Here is a 16473-nt window from a genome sequence, read left to right as displayed (position 1 = left end):
GGTGCTTTGAGAACCGTTCATTAAGAGGTTTTAGGGTGTGTAGTTCCTTACTTGGCTTTTGGACAACTTCCAACTTTTTTTGCCATGACACATAACACTATGAAAATTTTCTCCAGCAGCAATTCAGGTTAAAAAGCTCACTGTCTCTACAGTTGCTTTGTGGCAACAGATCTTTGTACCACAGCTCAGAGCGTCCTTGCGTGTGCTGATGCAGTTGTTTGTGTAACTGCTGCAAAGTAGGTCAGTGGGAAAAAAAAAAAAAAAAGCTGAAAATTTGAAGGTGCTTTTGAAAAGGATCATTCCACATATCCCATTTACTCTGCAGTTTCACAACCAGTTTGAGCCAGTTTGACCGCGCAGCACTGTGAAAAGGCAGTCCCAAATTCCACCCTGCCCATCCTCGTATTTCCACTCCATTCCTTCTGTGGGTGCTAGCCCTTGAACACAATTCTTCCTTAAAGGTCAATTTTCAGTGAGAACAGGTCTCTCATCCAATTTATCTGCAGCTGAATGGTCTCCGGGGCTGGTGCAGGAGCCGCAGCAGGAGGAGAGGGCAGCAGCCGCCCAGCCTCCGACTGTGTTCAATCTGCTGGCGAGCCTGGAGTTGTACAGGCAACTGGATGAGCACAGCTGAGGCAAGATACGCTCCAGAGGGTGAAGGGAAGATGAATGAGTGGATAAGGGTAGAGATTATCAAACCAGGTGATCCAGGAAAGGAGCATCAACGCAGAACTTCAGCCCCCATATGTTTTGCAACGCTAGAAGATCTCCGGTCCCTTTTCTTGGTTTAGTTTCAGTGATGACAGTCCTGCGCAGTGCTGAGTCCCAGTGCGTGTCGCTGTCCCGAGGCTGCCGCACACCTGCAGTTACTGAGATATTTGAACTGTTGCTTTGAGAAGCGCTAATACGTGGTGTGTTTGCAGGAAACCATCAAGAATTTGCAGTGAGCATGCCCTCAAGCTTGAAAAGTGCTTTGTTTTACGGAGTGTTGTTCTTATTTTACTAAATTAGGCTGCCAAAATACTGTTCCCTTTCCTACATTTAGAGTTACACCAGGAGCAGCTTAGAGTTGCTGGAGCAATGGAGTGAAGGAAGAGAGAACAGAAAGGTGCCATCATTCCCATGGCTGAGAAACCTGACTTTAACACTGTTGGGAATTAGTCCTATTTAAACATCAGTTGCAGACATAGTATATTCATGCAAACATCTATCATCATGCTGAGAATCCTGGTTTCAGAAGGTGGTTATAAGTGGTGCTTCAGTGAAGCTAACATCTTCCTAACTGCAACAGGATTAAACTATAAATCCAAATTAACATCCCTAGCAAAAAAAAAAAAAATCTTTAGGTCAGATCGAGTTCTGGTATTTCAAGTATATTTGAAGGTATTTTCAAACTACTGCTTTCCCCAGCTCCTCCCACACACAGCTAAACTCTCACAGATCTTTTAAAACCAGGTAGTGTTTGAAGCAAACAAAGCCATCTTTGTATTTTAATTTTTTTTTTCCAGTGCCAAGGATCTGGTTCACCAGTTCATTACTTCATTACTTTACTTGCACACCTGTGTATTCAAATGACATACTCACCCTATGCGTATATAAGCTCAAACACACTCTTTTAGCTTTTGGGTATGTGTTTTAGATACCTCCATAATATTCATTATAAAAATATGCCTTTCATTCCCATATTATCTGCCTTTATTCCTGAGGATGCAGTTCCCAATGGGCTATTCGCATAAGTAATCCTTAATTAAACAAGGACAGTGGGATTATTCATGTTACTACAGAACAGTCGTATTTCAGAGGATTATATCCGAGTGAAGCATTCATAGCACCATGCAGAAATCTGAAAAACAGATTAATCTGATTTCAGAGCACAACTCTTGGCACTCTGCTCTGTAAGGTTACTTGTGCTGTTTTGCTGCAGATGGATTCTTGCCCTGTTTTGGATGACTAAGTTACACTACTGGTTTTTTATTTTCAGAATTTTCCTCTGTGTTTAAGAATTACAATTTCTATTTCATAATTAATTTTCCAGCCCCACAATTTAGAGGGTGATTTTTTGTCATCCAAATACAAATTATTTGTTCCATTTAAGTCAAATTATGATGTTAACATCTCTATTCCAGGACCAAAATATTACCAGAAACCAAAATAAAGCTGATTGTTTCAAGATCAATTCTAAGCACGCTCCAAATGTCCAAACAGCCCATTAAATGTACGCAGCTTAGAGGAATGTCAACAAATTGATTCTGTTTACCAAAGAACAGATTTTGGACTTCACTACTCTAAAAAAAGCCCAAAGTCTCCATCACAGTGAAAACAAACACACTAAAGTGAACTGAACATAACCTTTTGCATCCCTTTAGAGAATCTGTGTTGATCAAAAAGTGTATAAATGCCTAGGAGGGCTCAAACGCAGGCATGAAGAGGAGTGGAAATTCAATAGGGGGTGTAGTCTTACAGGTTAGCCGTACTGCTGCGCAAGGCAAACTGTGTCAGCTGCTTTCAGTTTGTTACAGGCTTCGTATGGTTATGAAATTTTGCAGCATTTTTAAAAACTTCAGTATGGACCTTTCAGGCATCCACGTCGAATTCATACAAGAGAGAGGAAGAACCACTGCAGGCTTGCCAGCTGCCCCGTGACAGCATGGGAAAGGGGGGAAAAAGGGCCAGGTCACACACAGCTAAACGTGTGCACCGAGGAAACCCTGCTTAACATTGAGCTCAGAGAGTCTGAAAACATTTTGCCGGGGATGTGCGTGACATTCTCAGCTTCTTTCGCCCTGTTAGCATGGCTGAGTGAAGTCTGAGCTGCACTGCCCCTGCCCAGGGCAGGAAAACATCCGCCCTGGATCAGTCTGGACTGGTTATGGAAACAGGTTTCTGAAGGTACCTTCTGGTCTCCTACTTGCTGGCAGAGCTTCTTGCCCGTGTTGCCAGATACCCATGAGCTGAGAGGCTAGAGCAAGCCATTTATGAAGTTCTCCATTCAACAGACAGTGCTTCAGAAAGCAGTCGAGGCTGAAGGGCTCACCCTGTGAAGGAGAACTGGGAGGTCATGGTGACAGGGTAGGCGTGAGGGTGACGGCAAGGCAGGCAGGAGCAGTAACCCGACGGGCAAGGAGGCAGTCCCGCAGTGCCCACGCAAGCAAGAAGAGCAGGTCCGGTGGTGCTGCCAGGTTCAGCCCACAGTCCGGTGATCACTAGACAATCTATAGCCATGAGACAGGGCCAAGGTCCAGCCAGAAAGTCTTGTAGACTAGGCAAGACATAGTATACGTGCAACATAGCTCCAGCAAGGAGCAAAGATGAGGGCCCAAGTTAAATGCATCTCTGTGCATTTAAATATGCACCTAATGCATATATGCATTATGCATAAATATGCATAAATGCACCTAATGGGTGGGAGGTGCAGGGATGGAGGTCTGATAGGCAGCTGTTCAGGGCAAATGGAGCCTGCTGGTGTTCTTAGAACCTTACCAGTAGATAGACTAGCTCGGAGATACAGACACAAGAAGTTGAGGGGGACTATCAGAGCATAAGCCCTAGGCATACTTCTGCTGCCGGTGCACTATAAATGGGATCACACTCCACCTGGCAAGCACATCAGTTTGTGTTCAACACAACTTGAGATCTATGAAAATGTGTCTAATAAGGAGGATCGTAGAAAGGTTTGGCCAACTTAGAAAGGTGGACAACGTGAGAAGTACAGGCATAGCCAAGTAACGCAGCCATCTGCATCCTGGTAGCGCAGACGTAGCACCACGGGGCAGAGGAGAGGACGTGCGCAGGTCACACAGTGTGTGAGTGGCATTGGAGAGCTTCAGGCAGTGCTCCCGGCTGTCAGCCGTGACTCCATGCCAGGGAGTGAACAGCCTCTATTCATATAGCTTTCTTTCACTGAGCAGCGAACCTTTTAAGATTTTCTGCAAGGGCAGAAGGAATCCTTCTGTGTGAAATACCTTGGAAGACCAGTGCCCTACTTGGCTTTCTCTGACTTACACATACAAACAATCTGGTATGTTATTAACTGCCTGTTAGAAAAGCATGTTTTATAGGCAATCCTCTTTCCCTTAAAGGACTTTGAAACTGCCCGGTTCATTCAATTTGTTTTAAAGTCTAACCCACTAAGTTTCAACCCTTTGTGAAAACTGCTTATGATCACAGACATAGCAGTGATGTTTTCTCTACCCTTTCGGCAGGCAGTCACAATCTCCTCTTTCTTCAAAGCGGTCTAAGCAATGCTATCCCCTCTCGTGTTCAGTTCATTTTAGGTAGAGGAGCAGAAACAGGGGAGCAGGAAGCTGATGAGGTCAGGAGCAAGGAGACGGTGGGCAAGGATTTGAGTCCCAGCCATGAGCTAGAAAACAACTTTAAGGAACCAGTTCTGGAAATAAGAACCCTTCTAGAGAACTGATTTTGCTGGAAATATTAACTGTGAATAAAGAAAATTGTTTTCAAATCAAAATATTAAATGAAAGAAATATGCCAGTGGTATAATGATGTAAACTTACCAGACAGAGAAGAACCTTAATGCTGAAAGTCTTGTAGATCTTAAGATATGAAGAAATACTCACAGGTGGTGTTGGTTCTAAATCTTGCCCAAGCTTCAGAAATTAAATTGTGAGGAAGAAGCAGCCTCTTGCATCTGCAAGCAGTAACCACAGCATGGACAACAGACACTGATAGGGAACACTGCTCTAGGGCAGAGCCCTTCTTTTGTTATCAGTAATATAAATTTACATTAAAACAAACATGCCTAGAGCATCCTTTGTCCCCCTGAAGGTCTAATATTTCCACCCTGTGGTTACTTACACCAGTCAGGTCTTACTCTTTGGCTAGTTTTCAACATGGAAGTGAAGCGTTTCTTCTGTAGCCCACAGCCTGCAATAATTCCCTTTGATCTGTTTTTTTCTTGACCTCTCTTTTTGTCTCATCAAACTAAAAGACTTACTTTTTGGGCCTTAACACTTGTAAAGCCTAAAATGTATTGAGCAGTCCAAGGTCTGCTGACAAGTCCTCAGAAGCCTCTATTAGCATTACTACATCCCAGCAAGCATTCTCTGAGTACATTTCCCAACTGTTCCATAGATTAGGAGCAGTCTTTATACACTGTACAGCCCTCGCCTAATAGAGCCTCTGTGAATGACTTGAGCTCCCAGGTACCATCAGAGGGCTGCAAGAGAAAGTAGATCTGAAAGTGCCCACAGTCTCCCTGTATATTCTGGCACGTGGAAATACTGTGTATTACCCTCTGCTTTCCTTCTCTCCTATTTGCACTTCTACATGCATGCAGGGCAAGGTACATGGGGAGCTGGCAAAGCTACCGGGAGGTGTGAAGAGGGTATGAGCTGGGGGGTAGGTTAATCAGGCTTAACTCTCCTCTCCTCTCTTTGCTGTGTAGAGCTAAACTCACTGCAGGCACCTGGATTTTGATGCCAGAAAGTGCCAGTGGAATAATCTGTGGTTTATATCTTCATTTTCCATGCAGTACACAAATGTCTTCCCATATACAGCTGGTGGCTGGAGAGGCATACTATCATTCCTGTCTATTGAAGGGTCTAATAAGTACTCCAGGAGTAGCAGGTAAAGCTGAAGATACTAAATAAAAACAAAGGGAATAATACTTTATTTATTGCCTTACTACAAATCAAGAATAACTGCATTCTGATCAAGTAGAAATAAAGTGTCTCCCTTCAAAATCCGATTCAAGGGAGCCTTGAGATGATTAAACTAGGTTTAAGTTAACATCTCCAGTCAGGAACATTTAAGCTCTAATGGACAGCTGTTACAAGTAGGAAAAGGGCAGTTGTAGGAGGAGGTTGGCGACTGCATTAGAAAGGGAAGTAGCCTGAGAAGAGAGAGGAAAGCTCGCAGGAAGGGAGATGCTTCCTCAGAAAAGGCAAATGAGTGGCCACTGCTAAAGACAAGTAACACTGCCTGCCAAGTAACACTTCAATTAAATGCCACCATTGTAAAAAGGGTAATGGCTCTCAGCTAGGTGTTGCCATAAGGAGCTATTCCAGAAGGACTTTGGCAGAATATTTATTCCCCTATAGCTATTCCAGTCAATTGTCCTCTGCAAATAAGGCCAGCTGGGCCACCTGGGTTCCTGGTCTGGCTTGAAGAAGCAATGAGTCTTACAAAAAGTCTGCCCAGGCTCCTGGAAGAGGGAGAGTGGCAGGGCAGTCAGCTGGGGTCAATCATAAATTAATGTTTTCAGTTTTTCTTGCTGAAGTAAAATGAAAAAGCCAGTTATCCATTTTTGATGGAAGGGTTTTGCACACGTATAATCAAAATATTTAATTTGGAGTGTATTGGGGCCAGACTTAAGTTTAGGTGGCTGATAGAAATGTGTTGATTGTTAAGGAGAAGAATGAAAGGTGTTAAAAAATGTGTTGTCTTTTTTTTTTAATAAAGTTTACATTTGTGCGCTTGCCACAAGCATCATTTCAGCTTCTTACATGTGCATATGCAACTATATTCAAATGAGAAATGGGAAAAAATGAAATGTAATGGAACAGCTAAAGAATGTAATGACACTTGTACACTTTTATTTACATATCAAAATATTAACATTTCAGCCCCTTCTTCCACAAGTCACGTCATCCACAAGTCACTTCAGATAATGACAGTTGTTATTTCCGAGTGGCAGAAGTGTTTGCTGGACAGTATGGTTGCTGGCCAGCTTGCTGTGGCAAATCAGGCTTTGTCACCTTCACTTAGCAAATAACAAAGCTAAAGGTTAGAACTGACATGGAGTGTTGTCCCTAGACAACGCACAAATAACAGCAAGACTGTTATTGAACACGCTGCACGATATGAAATTCTGTGTCTTTGGTTTAATCACAACATCAGTAGATAGGACCTCAGGGGCATGGTGTCCGACAGCACTGGATCTGCCCTACATACTTGGCATGCTCACCTGGGCAACCACCAAACATTACTGGGTGTCTGATTTTCATTTAAATAATCAGGTTTGCTAAAGGGTTTGTTAAAACTGTGACTGGGTTTTTTGGTTTTTTTATCTCCCAGGAGGTAGGATTTCCCCTCTCTTGGATTGCCTGCATTTTGCAAGCATCCTTCAGAAAGCTGGCATCATGTCCACATGAGGAAAATAGGATTATAAATTCCGGCAGGTTAAGTGTAAACAGATAATAATGGAAACCAAAAAGACTTTGAGGAACAGTTTGCAAAAGATACAGGAACAGGCAGCAGACCTTTTTTCCAAGCATATCCAATAGCCTGCTGGAGAATTTATAGGAACAGTACGTCCCATTGAGAGGAATACAAAAGGAGCTCTCAGAACTTTTTCTGCTTTAGCAGAAAAACAGACTGAATTTTTGGCATTGGTGCGGAGTGTTCTCTAAGTTCCTGACCCACAAATTACTGGCAGCTCAGAGACTCTTCTGGGCACACGTGGCCACATGCTGCCTCGCTTTCCCATTGTGCCCGCTGTTGGTAACTGTCAGAGCCAGGATACACGACTGAACACGATGTTTGATACAGCCATTCTGTGTTTTATTGTGTTGTTTTTTTTTTAAATTATACTAATTTTCACTCTTAACTGCAGACCAGCTAAGCCTGGAACAGGACACGCTGCGCTTGTAGTCTGCCACTAGACCTCGTCTGTACCCGAGCTGCTCACACAAGTAGCCATTACGCAGTGGGAAGGCTCCAGCTCAGGAGAGCACAGGTGATGACCGCTCATCCTGAGCACAGCGCTCGAGGGCATTTTTCACTTAAAGCTTTAACGGGTATCTTGAAGGGAAGAAAGTTTCCATGAATTGGGGCCAAATCAACCAGCCAGGTTTTGAAACACAACAGCGAGCAAGTAGATGAGGGATAGATGGGTGTTAAAATAGCCTCAGGAGATTTATTCCCTCAGGACATTCATCCAATATATTTGATTTCCAAGTAATTAAAGCAATATGCTGATAATCAAATTTGTGCAAAGCAGCATGACAAACGCTAATGAAATTTCCAAAACCCTAGCAAATTGGCAGAGGAATTTCTTTTGAAGCTTAGAATATGAAATCCTAGTCAAACTCACATGCGGAAAAGACTGGGCTTGTCATTTAATGCAGCACTCTTACTTTACAAGGGAAATTACTGGTACTCATAGTACTGGCTCAGGGTTTGTTGTCTACACATAAACATTCTTTTTTTGTCAATAATAAAGGACTTCTTGTGAAAGTGCATGGTTGGGTCCCTAATTCCACAGTTATACAATCACTTTAAGGTCATGTAAATACAGGCTGCTGTTGGAAGGAATAATCTACTGTTTTAGCACCCTGGATGTGTATTCCCAGCCAGCATGGTAACCAGACCAGGGAACTATTCTGTTTATAAATAAATGGGATCATGGAAAAAGTGGAGACAGACTTGTCCTTTGTGGTGGCAGCCCACACCTTGGCTTAAAGTTAGAAAGGAATCACAGATATAAAAAACAGACTGATAATATAAAATCCAGTTTAGAACAGTCAGTTTTCCTGTAAAAAAATATTTGGTCTGAAAGAAGTAGAATCTCACCAGAACACAGGAACAGCTATCTGTAGTGCAGGCTTTACCCTGGTGAAGCAGCTCCTTAGATAAAACGCCTTCTGAACACAGCCAGAAGGTAGACTGATGCACGAGCAAGTAAGCACACAGGTTGTTAACCACAAAACTTGGGAAAGAGGGACAGGGGAAATGAACAGGTATTTCAGTTATTCTGAAACCTTCTTAATACTTACCAAGAGAGAAAACCCTTAGCAACCAGTGAGGCTGAAGCAACACTAGCAGTGCTCATACTGTATAATTCTAGTAGGTATTGCATATTTGGGGATGTTGGGATGTTTTTCTGATTCTGAAAAGAGCCTTTGGGGTGGTTTTTGTGTAATGCACTGAAATGTTCCCGCCACAACAGCACCACCTCCTCTAGTGCTCTGTCTCCAGAAGTAGGGAAGATTTTTCAGACATAAATCCTGACATAATACAATAATTCAAAGACTGCTGAGCAGTTTTCCCTGGTAAGAAATAAGTTAGCCAGGAATCCAAATCCACGGGCATATTGTGCTAAACTTTCACTGTGTTAAACTTAGAGCCACCTTAATGTCATTTTCTGGTGTAACACAAGTGGAGAGCCAGATCTAATAATTTTTACTTTGTGCTCAAGATACGGAAATGATGTGTGTGCTTTCTTCTTTGACTGAGCTGATCCTTCTTCATAGGTACTTTTCATACAGATTATTCCCTGCTTGCTTTGTTTATATCAGATTTTCACTGACTTTGGTCCTTATTTCTTTTGAAGAACAACCTCAGGCTTGTTCATCTCTTAAAAGTCTAGAACCCCATATGACACCAAGAGGCACAGTCCCACTGAAGATGAGGACCAAGGACTTGGATTTGGCAAAATTAAGTGATGAATGTTCTTCAAAGAAGTGTCACCTCTTACCTAAGTATTGTTTGCTCGTCTAAATATTACTGGAACCATTGGTAGAAGCACACCAAAAAATGCTGATGCTATTACCAATGCCGGAGGCATGCTCCTAAGGGCCTCTTCATATACTGGCAATGATCAAACAATTACTTCCTTACAGAATTACTCTCAACCACAAGCCATTTAAATCAAAAAAGGAAACGGCTAACCACCCAAATCCAGCTGCTACCAGGAACTACCTGAATAAAAGAGCATGGTCTCCCCCAAGGAGTGAGCAAACTGACCAACAGGATGTTCTGATGAACACGGAAGCCACGGGGAGCGGCTCTGATCCAAGCCTTTTGTGGCCAGTAGGTAACAAAAGAACTGCTCAAAACTCTGTATCTGAAGACAGGAAGTATGAAGGTAGCACAGAGCTGACAACACCGTTTTCTGCCTGCATCAGCACTTTTCTGAAGATCATGACTGAAAATGATTACTACAACATCAAGATTATCTTGGCAGGAAGTTTTTCAAAGAATTGTATCCATGTAAAGTCACAGAAGACATCTGTATTACAGTCATTGAAACCTTACTGACTTTTTTGAATTTTAATTTATTCTATAACCTTCATTCACACAATCATCAAAATAATGCTGTACCTTCACCTGCTAAACCTTGTCTTGGCCCCTGAGATTGGTACATTCATTACCATGGGCTCGGTCACTGTGCTTTTTTTTTTTTTTAATAGTGAAACTAGTTTGCTGCTAGAATTGCATAGACAAAAAATGCTGCTGAAGCCATTGATTCCCAGTGCGAACAGAGTGATTCTACAGAAAAACACCAATGTCACCTACTAAAAAGTGGAGCCTTAGAGGAAAAGGAAATCTCTCAGTTAAACCCCTTGCCCTGGAACCTGACCACAGAATATTTAAAAAAAAACTTGGAATTTTACCCGCTTCAGGGTAAAATAACATAGCTTCCTTATTTAATCTAGTTACCCTAAAAATAATTGATGCTGAGAGAAATAACTTTATGATGCATCTTTTTTTTACATGAAAGACATATTAAAGTAATAAATACAGTATAACATGTTTAGGCAAGTATGGATGGGTAATTAATCTTGCAGTTCTCTGCCACTGGTTCTCTTCACGCTACTTTAGAAATTAGAAACCTGATATGGGAATGAAAAAATTACTTTGCAAAAGTCTTTTTCTCTTGCCGCTGATAATGTTATCTCTCACATGCTTTGATCAGCAGAACATTTGGCTAACGGAGGATTTTAGAAGTCTCTTCCACACTATTAAAAATAGGAAGAATATCACAATACAGAAATTAGCGGATGGAGAACATGAATGACACCCAATAGAAGTGTCAGATATAAACTGTCTCTGTGCCAATTTTTAGCATAATCCTGCCTGTAGCACTGAGATTTGGCTTTTGTGCCATGTTTGGAAGCTCAATGTTTTATTCTTCCTGTTGCATTCAACTGTGACAATGAGAGATACACAGATTTATTTTTTAAGAGGATTCAGCCTGCCCAGCAGTCTTTTAGCTGTAAATGCCGATGCTTTAAGGCAGAGCTTTCCAACTTGGTTTGTATGGGCGCTGTCATCACAAAAAGAGATGGCACTGCACCACGTCAGCATCAGCAGTGGCAGCAGCAGCTTCTGACTGCATGCAAGGCTGTATGTGCACTGTAGGAGATGTGATTCTAGCCCTAGTATTTCTCTAAGTCCTCTGCCAGCCCTTGTATACAAGGCGGAGGAGAAGTGGTATTTGGTCATTGCCTGTCTCCTCTGGGATTGTTTTGAAATTGCTCCCACCACACACTCCTTACCTGCAGCGTGCCTGCTTTAGGACTGAATTTGAATCACTCATAGATTTCAAAGCAAAGGCCAGTGAAAGCATCATTACATACCTAATCTGCAGATGAGGACAAAGAGAGAGACAAAAAAGTTAAGGCTAACATCTTCAAAGTGCCTAAGTCTCACTGAAATCGATCTAAGCTAGGAGTCTAACACACTATGGACATCTGTGCTCAGGTGACTGAGTGAAAACTCTGTCCCATTCATTCCGAGCTCCATCTCACTTCATGAGGCCATACCTGTCCCTCCGGCTCGTAGCAACTGTTGCTCATGCAAGCGCAGCGTATAGAAATGCATGACATACTTTTTGAACTTTTCCTTTGAGCAGACTGAAACCTCCTTTAATGTTCAGAAATATTTCCAGTTCTTGGAGAGAACCACTAGATGATTGCCAAAGACAGAGTCTCGTAAGGTTTTGAAAAGCAGACTTTATTTAATAGGCACATCATTGCTTTAATAGCACTGGGCTGCACAGCTCACATCACCATTTGTAAATGGTTTTGTTTGATTACATTGCATTTCCTCAGTGTCGGTAGGATTCAAGTAAAAAAGTTACTGCTTTTACTTCTCTATCATTTCTCAAGATGGAAAAAATAAAACAGTACAACAACTAGCGCACAGGAGCATAATACAGACAGAACTGCCTGCGATCCAGCAGAAGTCAAGACAAACTCTAATTTGAGCACTGAACAGTTAAAGCTGCAAGACAACCACACTACATTTGCTTAGATGGGATTTTGCATTATGCAGGATAGAGACGAATGTTGCCCACCAATATAACAAGGGACTGGCTTGCTTATACTGAGAAACAAAAACTGTCCAACACAGACAAGAATGAGGGTTTCAAACAAAGCAGCTCACATGAAACTAGCTTCCTTATTACTGATTATAAAAGTTGTACTCCCTCTGCTGTAAAAGTTAAAGGCTTAAAAGAAAAGTACTGCTTATAGAACTCGAAACCTGCAATTTAATCATTTTCCTCCCTATGTTACAACTCTTTGTGATAGGAAAAAAACGTCTTTAAGAGACAAAAACATAGCATTCTGGATTTTTTTCGTAATTAAGTAGTTTACTTCGTTGATATATTTCTTCCCTGAAAAACTGCATTTTAACATTTTATTAAATTCCACCAGTAGAAGCATACAAAATCAGAAATCATTAGAGGAAAATAATATTGCTCTACAAAAGAAGAAAGCATGACTCCTAACATAGTTTTATGAACATCATAAAAGAAGCACATATGGCATTGAAACATTTTGAAAATGGAGAAATATTTTGTGAGTTTCAATGTTCTTAGCTTTTACATTCTATTTTCTGAATAGATATTTCCAAACTTAACAGTTTGCGGGTTTTTTATATGTTTTCTAGCATTGTATAAGACAGACAACCTAAAACCAACAATGCAGAAATCTAGCGTGCCGCACACTTTAATATACACTAGTTACTTTAGTTACTAGCACTTTACACTGACGGTACCTACTGTATTTGTAAAACTCGTTTTTAAATCAGCTTGTCAAAGCTTTTGAGAAGCAATCTGGGCGATAAGGTGGGTATTTTTAGTGTCTACCATGAATACGGCCAATTACAGAATCAGAGGTCACTCTCTCCATACAGTGCCGACGAAAAAGAGGTGTAATCCAGAGCCCCAGGAACAGAACCTGGGCCGGTGTACGGAGGCATTCTCTTGATGCAGTACTGAGCCTGCTCAGGAGGCAGCTCTCGACGTAACTCATCTGCCAGGATGTAAGGCTGGGAGGGGGGAAAGGATTGGCAAATTCAGTACATTCTCTTCAAAGACACAAAATATGTTTATCTTCTGTAGCTGTGACTAATAAACTTGGACATCCTGCCTATTTTCCTGACACCAAATATTTTCCTCAATAAATTCCATCCCTAGTGATGAGTTGAAGGGGACAATCCTACCAACAAACTGATTAGGTCAAAATCCCGTCTCAGGATATGCAACTGTGTATGTTAGCTACCGAGCACTGTGCAGCCATGGGTAGGCTACTACTGATACAGCTCACCCCTGGATAGATAATCGGTATCTCTAAAGTGCACTACTGCCCCTTCCACAGTGACAGGGCAGACACATTTTCAGTTAGATCTTGTTAGTTTCAAGGTCCTAGTATATTTGTAATGAAAGATGCATTATTGCTCTTAATGGTTTGCATTTATGATATGAAGGATACCCTCTGTTAACAGACTTGACGTTCTTTAAAATAGCAACGTAATGAAAACCATTTTTTCCTGAGATCTTGGCTTTCATCTTCCACATGAATTCCTGCTGAGAACATGTCTGGAATTCAAGATGTGATCCACAGTAACTGAGATCACAAAATCAATGCAAACAGCCAGAATGAGAAAATCCATAGAGCGAGCTTGGGCAAATAGACCTGTACTGCTGTGATCTCATCTTTCTCCATAGCACAGCACTGGCTTCCTGGCAGCACTGTTTATGGCCCTGACTCCTCCAGAAGCTCTTGGGTTGCCATTAGCCTCCCTTTCATCTTCATACACCACTCACTCGCCAGAGGATCTGGCTGTGGGGAGGAAAGTATGCCAAATTCAGGAGCTTCCTCCACATACACAGTAACTAGAGGTCTCCTCCTCCTAGGATAGGGGTTCACCACATCGCATCGCCTTGTTGAATGAGCTGTCAAGTCACAACGTGGCTCACAATTAGGTATCAGCTCGTGCAGCTGACCTGGGCTATGTTCCAGAGGGCCAAACTCTGCACTGAAACATCCAGACAACACCATGAAAGGCAGAGTGAGTTCCCCTCCGATCAAGGCTGTTGTGTGGAAATAATCTGATCTATAATATATCCATTATACAGACAAACTGTCTAAGTCTTGTCTAAGATGTCTAATTTTATGTTGGCTCTTTGTGATATGAGGGTATACAGACTAAGCCTTGAATTCTGCACCCATTTCAGCTAAGAGTCTTGGTTCCAAACAAGAAGAAAAGGCAAGTGCTTTCCTTGAAGTCTTACAAACTGAAAACAAAGCTTCACTACTACTAAAAGGCTTCTGTAAGACTTTCAGCAAAGAAGGGCTCAATAGGAGAGCTACTGAATCGTTACAGCCAGCAGCATGATGACTGACCTTATCTGAAGCCAGGATTCTGAAGGAAGCTATCACTTGCTCAGCCGTGTCCGTGTCTGCCGTTTCTCTGGTCATGAAGTCAATGAAGGACTGGAAAGTGACAGTTCCTTGACCATTGGGGTCAACCAGAGACATGATTCGGGCAAACTCAGCTTCACCCTTTCACAGAATCCAAAACAACAACAAAAAAATGGTCACCATACTATCAATTGCCAATAGCCCATGTCTGTCATGAACCAGTAGGAACCAGTGGTTACAAAGGCTTTAAAGCATCTTCCTGACTTAGGAACATAAATGTCAGAGTCAATGACACCTGGGATCTTAAATGCTCACCCCTCTTTTGTAAAAAGGACTTGGTGCTTTTGAAAAATGTATTCTTTGTCCTAAATACGTAGTACGTACCTTTCAATTAACTTTCTGCAACTTCTGCCCCCTCCCACCCTCCCTCAATGCCTGTTTAACTTCTTTCAACTTAACACTTCATTTTCCACCCCATCCTAAAACATTGTAATTTAGGTACCGCACAGGGAGGTGAAACAATAGCCCCAGAAGCAGTGTACGTGCAGATTCACTGAACTAAGAAGTAAGGGAAACAATTCTGAAAATTTCATGCCAAATATAGGACAGTTCAACTGTCTAATTGGCTAATCCTTTTTTCCACTAAAATGGGTGAATTTTGGGGGAAATTTTTAGAATAAATAAGTGAAGGAAAGCAAATGCAACCCCCAAAGCTAGTTTATGAGAATTAAACAGCATCCAACTCATTCCTCCTCATGCAGGTAAAAAAGGAGCACAAAAAAAAAAATCATTTAATAGCTGTTAATTTCAACTTCTAAAGTTTTCTTAATTCAAAGAGCAATGCAGCAGACCATAGAGTATGGTTTTCAAGTGTCTAGCTTTACTTTTAACTTCCTTTTTAATCATCTGAAAACAGAGAAAAAGCAAAGAAACAAGAAAATAGTATCTCTAGTGTAAATTATATTATTAGTATTCTGTCAATTTAAATAAGCTTTAGCGTCGCTGTGGTTAATGTTATAAGCTGTAAGCAGAATCAGTTGCCATTGTTTCTGAAAATTCATACCAGATCATAACCCATTGAAATTAAGCAAGCTCTGAAATCGTCGTGGTCCATCAATCCATTCTTCCTCTATTGACCAAAACAACATAAGGAATACAGAAGGGAAGGTTTGAGGAATCCAAGGTAATTTCCAGAGAGATGATGAGTTTAGACCATTGGCATATTGGATCCAGGGTATGAGCAGTATTCAGCCATATTGCCCAAGCAGGTCACCAGAATCATCATCAGTTTTAAAGGAGGAAGAAGTAACTAACATATTACACACAGGAAACAGACATTTTCAGCACAAGAAGTAACATCCACAAGAAGGAAAGGTCAGGGGAGAGATGAGGGAGAAGGTGAATGAGACAAGAATACAGAAAACACAACCAGAGAAGACAAAGAGAAGGGCAAGGAGAAAAGTTTGTTACTAAACTAGTCAAACTCAGGAGATGCCCAAGCTGCCTCCCTGATACAAAATGTTGTTGAAAGGTTCTGCATGGGATACTGTGCTGACTAAAAGTATAGTTAAAAACTGTCTGAAAATAGCGTAGCACTGGCTATTTCAAATACTCCACTCCAAGGCTAAGGTAGGTACACTATGAGAGCTGCCTGCTGACATATGGGAAATAAGTAAAGGGATTTTCCTTCTGACTGCAGGCTATCAAGACCTGGACTACAGCAGAGAGATGCGCATACTGGCTTAAAGGATGAGAGCTGCAAGACTTCAAAGGAGGTCAGCTGAAGACCTTGTATAAAAGGAGGTTGCTCATCTCCCAGGCAATAACATATCTGTGGCATTCCTGGCTCAGAGCTGAGTAAACATTAAATGGCATGATAGTAAGAAAGGAAATAAACATCTCCTCTGTGTTGCGATACAGTGTGGTGGTTTAGAGAGAATTGTGTCATCCTAAATCAGGAGAGAGCAGTAGAGAGCTTGTGTTGAGTCAGAGGAAAGGAAAATTAGCAAAAGTCTGAGTGCAAGAAGCATGGGAGCTCCCCACAGTTATCTAGCAGAGTCCAAATAAAACATCTCAAACC

General features: G+C 41.7%; 1 protein-coding gene across 13 annotated transcripts in view; it reads right to left on the bottom strand.

Moving 5' to 3' along the window:
- Positions 1-12858: 12858 nt before the first annotated feature.
- The window catches only part of ACTN2 (actinin alpha 2), a 68498-nt gene continuing 64883 nt past the window's right edge, over positions 12859-16473 (bottom strand). For 7 of the 13 annotated variants that reach the window (XM_075708191.1, XM_075708192.1, XM_075708189.1 and 4 more), the window contains 3 exons: positions 15457-15522; positions 14376-14534; positions 12859-13017 (listed from right to left, as the gene is read on the bottom strand). In XM_075708191.1, the coding sequence (XP_075564306.1) occupies positions 12859-13017; positions 14376-14534; positions 15457-15522 (384 nt within the window). The remainder of the gene's footprint in view (positions 13018-14375; positions 14535-15456; positions 15523-16473) is intronic. The other 6 variants (XM_075708190.1, XM_075708193.1, XM_075708196.1 and 3 more) reach the window with 1 other exon arrangement.

Source organism: Pelecanus crispus, chromosome 3 (assembly GCF_030463565.1).
Source record: "Pelecanus crispus isolate bPelCri1 chromosome 3, bPelCri1.pri, whole genome shotgun sequence".
NCBI lineage: Eukaryota > Metazoa > Chordata > Aves > Pelecaniformes > Pelecanidae > Pelecanus > Pelecanus crispus.
The sequence above is the reverse complement of the archived record's forward strand: the minus strand, read 5'-3'. Positions and strand labels throughout refer to the sequence as shown.